At 52.7% G+C, this 8,884-nt stretch overlaps 2 protein-coding genes across 2 annotated transcripts in view; both read right to left on the bottom strand.

Moving 5' to 3' along the window:
* AURKAIP1 (aurora kinase A interacting protein 1) overlaps positions 1–2,624 on the bottom strand; it is a 4,967-nt gene extending 2,343 nt beyond the window's left edge. Inside the window, exon 1 of the mRNA XM_005871294.2 lies at positions 2,605–2,624. The gene's annotated coding sequence lies outside the window, so the exon portion shown is untranslated. The remainder of the gene's footprint in view (positions 1–2,604) is intronic.
* CCNL2 (cyclin L2) lies at positions 916–8,880 on the bottom strand (the record flags this gene model as incomplete). The annotated part of the gene is made up of 9 exons (XM_005871320.2): positions 916–2,037; positions 2,145–2,237; positions 2,313–2,424; positions 2,898–3,039; positions 3,130–3,234; positions 3,412–3,511; positions 5,863–5,927; positions 7,620–7,740; positions 8,699–8,880. Coding segments are annotated over 9 exons (1,275 nt in total), but the record flags the coding sequence as incomplete, so codon positions are not given.
* Between the last annotated feature and the right edge of the window lie 4 nt (positions 8,881–8,884).

Below are 8,884 nucleotides of genomic sequence, written 5' to 3'. Positions count from 1 at the left end.
GCCCCGCCCCAGCCCCTTGGCGTAGCTGCCTCCTCTCCCCGCCAGTGCGGAGGCCCGCGCCTTGCAGAGGTGGAGTTCCTTTCCTTTTTAAAAGCGAACTCCCAACTGTGCCTGTGGAAAGAGAAATCAGAAACTTCAGTTTTTGTCCAAAACCCAAAAGAGCCTCCGGCGAGGACTGGGTTTGGCTGAGCCGGTTGCTTCTCAGGGTGGGGGCTTCCAGGGCCCCGCGACCCCTTCTCGCTCTGGCCTGGGCTGGAAGGACCGGCAGGGGTGCCGGGGAGAAGGGTGCAGTGCCCGTTGGTGGCTCCACCAGCGAGTCCAAACAGCCATCTCAGGCCCCAACCTCATTAAGCAACGAGTGCTGCATCCACCCGAGGGAGGGCGGCCGAAACCACAGGCTCCAGGCCCGGCTCTCCACTGAGGCCACAGGATGGCGCCGTGCCCTCCCGTCCAGAGGGGCTGCCCGAGCAGGAAGGTCTGTGAACGTGTAGCCAGCCCACCTCAGCTGCAGTATCCGGGCTTCTATGATTTGGTCATAAAGAGCACCCCCTGGAACCTAGGCGCTGACCATGACATCTCCTTGGCCCCATGGCACCAGTGCCCTCCCACCTGTTAGGGGCGCTGTTCTGGGGAGAGCCCAAACCGGGCACACGACAGCCCAACAGCCCTCGAGCCTCCGCCCACCGACTGGGAAACAGCAAGGTCCATCCTGCTCCCCTGGGCCACTACCTGTCCACCTGCCTGCCACCCACTCGGGGACACGGCCAGGGGTGATGCTCCAAATGGTCAGACCATGGGCCTCGGCTGCAGGCTGTTTCTGGACTCCTCCCACCTTCCCTTGCCCACAGGGAGCAGCCTTTGTAGAACAGGCAGACCGCTGAGGCCCCCAGCCTCTGACAGAGCAGCCACAGGAGCTTGATATAAAACAGCTTTAATGAGATCAGAGGCGGCAGCAGACACCACGAGAACGGGCGCTGCGGGCTGGGCGCAGTAACAAGCAGGACAAACTACAAATCCTTTAACGTCCAAATATCCTGAGTAGAGAGAATTGTGTTTATTCAACCACATAAAATGCATATATAGGAAACCTCTATTTAGGAGCTGGTGGCCAGCACTCAGCATCGCAGATAAAAATATACGACTTTCAACACAGATCTAAATACCTTCACATTTTAAAAATCAGAATTCTCTACACAAGTTTTAGGCTGACAGAATTCAAGTTCTGAGTTCTCATATATAGCTTTAACTTGTATTAAACACATGTTTATTTACAACGTGGATAGAGAATAGGGGCTATTAAGGCCATTTTCTCATTGTGAAATACTGCAAGATATGTACATAAGTACAACCTAATATAGGCAAAGGTCCTAAAAGTCATCTCGTTGGTTTAACGTAATTGAGTGTCGGCATGGGAGTGAAGACAGCCTGTCGTTAGCACCGATCCACACCACCGGCATGTGCACTACCTCCTCGGCAGCCTGTGCCGCAGGGCTGCGGCCGAGACGGGCCCTGCACCAGGACCGCGTGCACCTCGCCCAGGCCAACCTGCAGGGCACAGTGCCATCCTCTCGATTCCATCTCCAAATTCATCACCAGGTCCAGAGTCACCAACCATTTACAGAGAGAGTTGAGCCACAGTCAGCCACGCCGAGGGTGGAAGGGCAGCTCTCGGACCCCAGGCCTCACCTCCGATGCCGGCTGTGTCCGGGGTGGTCCCGCTCGTAGCGGTGGCCTGTTCGCTCATAAGACCTCGAACGCTCCCGTCGCTGATCTCTATAGTAATGACTTTTCTTCTTGTACTTTCCAGAATTATCTGCCCGCTCCCGTGAGCGGCTTCGAGAGCGGGAAGAGCTCCGGCTCCGAGACTTGTGTGGCTTCTGGGTGGGGTACTTGCAGTCCTTGGACTTGCGATAGCTCCTCACCTTGGAGCCTTTGTAGGGAGCGCCTCGGTGCGCTTGTCTCGGGGGTGAGTCACTCCGGCTCCGCGAACGGCTTTGGGACTTGGACCCCCCAGTAGTCGAGCCGCTGTCGCTTTTCCTGTGAAGAACAGCAGCACCAAGCGATGACCAAGTACCCCAAACACCTCACCTCCGCACCCTGGGAAAAACGCCCACCCGCCAGATGCAGGCCCCTCAGGCACACACCTCCTCTTAGGAGAAGCGGATCGCGATGGGGACCTCGAGTAGCTCTGCTCCCGGCTCCCGCTCCGACTCTGACTGCCTCGCCCCTTCGGCAACCTGAGAATAGGGAGCAGCAGTTAGAGACCTGCGCTCCGCCAACCCCCACAGCCACTGGGGCACTCAGGCACTCACCCGTTCACAGGGCTGTCCGCCTTGGCTTTCTTCACGCCCTCTGGTTTCTTCTTGGTAGTCTTCACGGAGAGTGGGGAAGCCTTGTTCCCTTTACCTTCTTTGGGAGATTCCGCTAGAACCAAGTACAAGAAGTTAAGACCTGACATTCAGAAAACCACGGTTACAAAACAGGTGAGCAGAGCAATGTAACGCCACCTCTACGGAACTCATGGAGACACATGCTAACGGTAACTTCCTGCTCCCAGCCTGGGACTCGGGACCTGAACATGCACCGGAGAGATGCAGAAGGGCGGCCTGCCTGGCTCAGCTTCCCACAGGGACTGGGAAAGGTGTCATGCTAACTCTAGGGCCTGACAACATAGTGTAGGGCTCCCGATCTCTACACCTGGGTCGGCTGGGTAAACAAAAGCGTTTTGGAAAGCCCGTCCACAGCCCTTGCAATGACAAGAAACCGAGGAGAGAGCCAATCCCTTGAGGAGTCCTGTCTCATCTCCAAGGTCACCAGGTGCCCGTGGCAGACCCGGTGCCTGCGGGGCTCAGACACGTCTGCAGGAAGGAGGGTCGCCCTGGAGGAAGCAGACTCACCGGGCTTCGGGGCAGGCGAGAACCCTGAGGTGCTGTCCAGGGCAGGGGTGCTGCCGGGCAGCAGGCCCCTGGCTTGCGCCTTTGCCTCGTCCATGGCGTGCTTCCTCTTTTCCACCTCACTTTCCAGGTGTGTCAGGTCAACCTGGAAGAGCCAAGATCCACCCGTTCAGAAACAGGTGCTTCTAGTCACACACAAACATGTATGTTACATGAAAAACACACACAGAACCACCTTCTTCCGAGTGTAAAGCTGCAGGATCTTTAAGCAGATTTCTTGAATCTCTTCTTCAGTTGCTCCAAACAAAAGAAACCAATGGGGACGATTGGGCAGAGGAATCTGAAAACAAATGCTACCGGTTATGCTTGTCCTCACTCCAACAAGGTGCTCAGTGCAGTGAAAGCCACCCTGCTGGTCACCACGAGGCGACTTCTCATCCCACCCACAAGCACAACCTGAACCCGACATCTCAGTGTTCTGGAGGCTGGAGACAGGGCCTGGGGGCGCAGCACTGACCTCCAGTGTCCGGGCTGCAAGGTAAATGCAGGCACAGGCGATGCTCTCGGGCTGGAACCTCACAAACACGTCTGTGCGAAGGCTGTCATTCATGTAATTCCTGAAACCAAGTGTAGGAAGAATTGCAACACCCCGGCAACCCAGGACACCCATCGGCCTTATCTAGGGAGGCCACTGCTCCTCTAAGGAGCCTACTGCTAGGACCGGAGATACAGTCCTGCGACTCCTGAGTTCAGGGAAAAACGTTCTAACTGCTTTTTCTGAACACAGGACAGTTAGATGGGGAAATTGTTGGCAAAAAAATGTTTAAGCTGGCTGAATGTCAATCGGTGTTGCTATGAAAGAGAACCAACTTTAACTTTACTTTTCCCTCTCAACTTTGGCCTGCTCTCATGCAAAGCACAATGCCTCAGAAAGAAAACAGGGGTGAGAAAGTACTTGGTTAAAGAAATCTAAGCGCTCAGAATCCGTAGTGCAGAGAAACATGCAAACTCAATGGACTGCCGAGCACGGAGCCACCAGGCTTTTCTGAGACAAGCCGTCCTCTTGCGTTCCTCTTCCTTCAAAAGGTGTCCACAGCCTGGCCCTCCTTCTTCCACGAGGGAGTCCGCTGGGAAAGGGAGCCTCGCCCTGGGAGCATGGGAACAGCGTGCCGAGGAGGGCTCAGTGCCCCGAGGGCAGTCCTCTTCTCAGGCTTATCCAAGAACCATTTCCAAACTGTCCCATTTCAACAAGGAGTCTTAAAATGAATATTCATAAAATCAGACAAGAGCATCAAAATACTACAATTTCACCATAATCAGTACATTAAAAAACTTTATCATAGAAAACAGAGAAATACAAAAATAACTTGCATTTTTAAAAGGTAACATTTTAAAATTGGCTACATTTAACATTTTCTTTCGTATGTATTTTCTAAGATTTAACAGAGCAAAATCTGACCTCATATGAAACTTTATAATATTGCACACACAAGGATTAATTCCATGAGAAAACAGTTGAACAGTCACACAGTCACTGCTCCCAACATACCCCAAGATGACAAGCCTGAGTCGAGCTGCACCCACAGGCGAGCCAAATCCCGCTGTGATTTGACTGATGTTCCCCCCAGCCCCACCCCCACCCGGTATCGCTGCTCCCAAGCCCTGGAGAAGGTGACAGACAAATCCACTCCACGGTTTCTCAAGCTCTGCACATGCCGACTGGCGGCACCAGGAGGTGACCGAGAACAAGTGTGAGGGCACCAAGACCCGGAACCAGAGCATTGCAAATGAACAGTTCAAACATTTTATACACATAACCATCGAGAAGTTTTCTGGTCTTAATAAAACATTTTCAATACTCAAATAGTGATGATAATATTAATCTATTAACTTTTAAGTCCTAAAAACAAAACAAATCCCTCAAACATATACTTAAGCTGATTGCTACATTTGAAATGTTACAATATAAAGTGCCCGTGGGGTCACCTAAAGATGCATTACCTTTACGCAGCTGCTGAAAAGGGCAGCCCTAGAACCTGCAGAAATGATGCCATAATCCCATACCCAAGTCCCAGTTCCCATCAGCCAATTCTTACAGCTTTCCATAGATTCTTCTCAAAGACAGGTATTGCATCTTTAGTGCACAGGTAGGTACAGCAGTTTTAAAGGGACAAAATTCAAGTCAAGACAGTTATCAAGTCTAATCAATACAATTACCAAAGCACGACAGAGGGTTAACAAGAAGCGCAACCATCAGAACCACAGCAGCGTCGGCCAGCACTAGACTATCGTGAGCACACCGCCATCTAGGCCAGCCTTCGGCGGAGCCTGCCCGGAGTGGCTGAGGACGGCCGCTGTCCCTGCACCGAAGCGCTTGGACAGCAGAGGAGAAGTCTTAGTCACTTACCCTCAGAGGCTCCCCTTTGATTGAAAGAGTACAGAAAAGAAAAGTCAAAACAGGTTCTCTTGGACACAGCACAGCACCAGACAATTCAGGCAGCAAAATATGACCCTTATAGACCTAACTCCGTGGGAAAAACTCACAAAACTCCCAGCACTACCCTGTGACTTCAGGCTTCATTTCTAACATATGCATTAAAACCAGTCCCCAGAATTGTACATAAACTTTACACCCCCTTCGCCCATAGGATCCTTTAGTTGAGACAGCCGGGAGCAATTTCACAGCAGATACAGGACTAAGGCTATGCCCGCGCCCGTGGGGAAGATCCCAGGTGCCGTCTACAGCCCCCACGGAAGCCTACCGACTGCTCTCGGGGGCCTCCTTACCGTCACACCAGTGCCTGACATTGGGGAGGCTGGTTGGATTTACATGGCAGGAACACTGGGCACTCGGACAACTCCAGCCCACAGCCACGCCACGGGACCGACTACCCACTGCCCAAGTGCCTTAAATCCACATACTCCTGCCTGCCCCGCTGGTCGCATAAAACAAGGAAAATCAACTCACCATGAGGTCTGGACCAGGTGTTGGTTACGCTCACACTCTAACACCTGAAGGTACATAACGATTATCTGGAAGATACGGGTCAGGCAGTTATTACCAAGAACCTTGGAATCCAGATCTCAGATCTTGAGGGCGCCCAGCAGCAATAAGTCTCATGCTAGATCCCAGGGGGGCTCCTGGTCACGCCCTGTGGACAGCTCAGCTGGAGGGCTTTTTGCTGACATCTCCCTGCCTTTGCACCAGGCAGCAAGAAAGCACAAGGCCCAACCTGCACCCACAGGGAAGGCCTTGTTATTCACACGTTTTCACCCGTGACATCAGCCTGCCCTCAACAGCTCTGTACCCCATCACCAACTTACACAAAACACGGTCTGAAAATACTTCCAGCAAATGAAGAAAAGCTCTTAAATCTATGGTAATTGACTGAGATTTTGAATTAATGCCAGAAAGTCAAATAAAAAAGAGAGTATGAGGAAGTCCACCAATAAAAAGGGGATGAAAAAGATGCAAATAGCAGTATTTTTTAAAACAAGCTTTGGGCCCTAGCTGGTTTGGCTCAGTGGATAGAGCGTCGGCCTGCAGAACGAAGGTCCCGGGATCAATTCATGTCAAGAGCACATGCCCAGGTAGCAGGCTCGATCCCCAGTAGGGGGTGTGCAGGAGGCAGCTGATCAATGATTCTCATCATTGATGTTTCTATCTCTCTCTCCTCTCTCCCTTAATCTCTGAAAGCAAAAAAAATATGTTTTTAAAAAATAATAATAATAAAATGAAACAAGCTTTGGGCCCTGGCTGGGTAGCTCAGTTGGTTAGAGCATTGTCCCAATACCCAAAGGCAGGGGTTTCAGGGCACACACAAGCAGCAACCAATAATGCGTAAGTAAGTGGAGCAACAGATCCATTCTCTCACTCCCCCCCCCCCCTAAAATCAGTATCAAAATAAACAACAACAAAACAGTTTTGTGTTTGAGTGGAACAAAGAAGGAACCAGAATATCCTACAGTAGCCACGCTCCTCAGCTAACACTCCCCGCAAAACGGCTATTATAAGAGGAGATGAGCCCTGACTGGTTTGGCTCAGTGGATAGAGCGTCGGCCTGCGGACTCAAGGGTCCCGGGTTCGATTCTGGTCAAGGGCATGTACCTTGGTTGCGGGCACACCCCCAGTGGGGAGTGTGCAGGAGGCAGCTGATCGATGTTTCTCTCTGATCGATGTTTCTAACTGTCTATCCCCCCCCCTTCCTCTCTGTAAATAATCAATATATTAAAAAAAAAAAAGAGGAGATGAAGCCATTACTAAAGCAACGTTACAAAATTAGCTGTTGAGACCTGGCCAGGTGGCTCAGTTGGTGGAAGGTTGTCCTCCGTACCAAAAGGCGGCAGGTTCCTGATCGCCAGCTGGGGCACATACGGGAGGCAAGCAGTCAATATTTCTCTCTCTCTCACTAAAATCATTTTTTTTTAAGCAAAAGCATATCAAGTGAGGACCAAAAAAAATTGTTGAAAAAGAAAAAGGTAGACGGACAGGTGCCATTTTTACAACTTCATCACTATTTCTGAAAGACCAAACATAAAAGGCCACTCCCAAAGCTCTTAGAAACACCTAAGATGAGCAGGTAACACGAGAGGCTAAGGGTAAGGAGCACTTTCAGATGATGGACAAAACGGAAAGCCCAGCAGGGACACATTCACTCGTCCTCGGAGTTTCGGTCTCGGAGGGAAAGGAGCAGTGACCCCGGCAGCCCCGGGGCCCAGACCCACCTTGTGCGGGTGCTTCACGTGGACGCAGAAACCCAGCTCCTTGAGAACTCGTCTCTCTGCCTTTATGATCTGATTCTTCAAGTTAACATACTCCTGATCCAGCAGGAGCGGCGCAGGTTTCCTACGAAGACAGCACAGCAGAGAGTGCGTCAAACAAAACGAACGCTTTCAAATCCTTTGGCTAGCCCCCCCCCCCCCCCCAAAGTGAGAATCTACTGTAAACACCCAGAACAGACACGGCAAGTTCATGTCCTTCAACCACAAGGTGTTCCTACAGCTCCAGCGCTAACCTCCTCAGCAGCCTCCCGTGCCCACAGCGCGGCCAGGGGCTCAGACCTCCCCGCACCGGGACCCGTGCTCTCTGGCTGCAGGGACAGGGGCCTGTGTTGAGGACGAATGAGCCAAAGGAAGCACAACCTTTATTACTATTGCTTCGTAAATACATTTTATCGATTTCAGAGAGAGGAAGGGAGACAGAGAGCGACAGAAACATCAGTGGTGACGACTGGCTGCCTTCTGCACGCTCCCTACTGGGGTGGAGCCCACAACCCAGGCAAGTGCCCAGATGGGGATCCAGCCGTGACCTCCTGATCCACAGGCCCAGGCTCAACCTTTAGAAGCCGGGCTGGTTCCCTAAGGACTTCCATCAGCTTCAGGAAACCCACCCAGCAACCTGGAGGCGCAGTGCCCTCCGCACCGCGGTCCCTAAACACATTCCACAGCGTGTTGGGGACCCCCGAGCACAGGCCCCCTTCTGGCCATGCGTCTAAAAACCTCACACCCTGGCCCTAGCCAGCTTGGCGGAGTGGATAGAGCATCGGCCTGCAGACCAAGGGTCCCGGGTTCGATCCCCGTCAAGGGCACGGACCTCAGTTGCATCCCTGACCCAGGGCATGCAGGAGGCAACCATCGATGTGTCTCTCTCACATCGCTCGCTCTCTCCCTCTCTCTAAAAACCAAAGGGAACTACCCTCGGGTGAGGATCCACAGCAAACACCCCACACCCTGGACTCTGCTTCAGGAACGTGTCCCTTACGACCGCGAGGGGGAGGCGGGCAGGCAGGGCAGGTGCGACTCACTTCTTCTCCCGCAGCTGCCGGAGGCGGTGGAAGACGTTCATGACATCCCGGATCCGCCGCGGAGCCTCCTCGATCTTGGAGGCCAGGTGCACGCAGGCCATCGACACGTGCTGAACGGCAACAGCAGGTGTTTGCGCCAGAGCCCGGCCTCCAGCAGCTCCGGGGCGAGGACAGCCCAGAGCGGGC

The sequence above is a fragment of the Myotis brandtii genome, unplaced genomic scaffold, assembly GCF_000412655.1.
Source record: "Myotis brandtii unplaced genomic scaffold, ASM41265v1 scaffold334, whole genome shotgun sequence".
In the NCBI taxonomy this organism is placed as follows: Eukaryota; Metazoa; Chordata; class Mammalia; order Chiroptera; family Vespertilionidae; genus Myotis; species Myotis brandtii.
The sequence above is the reverse complement of the archived record's forward strand: the minus strand, read 5'-3'. Positions and strand labels throughout refer to the sequence as shown.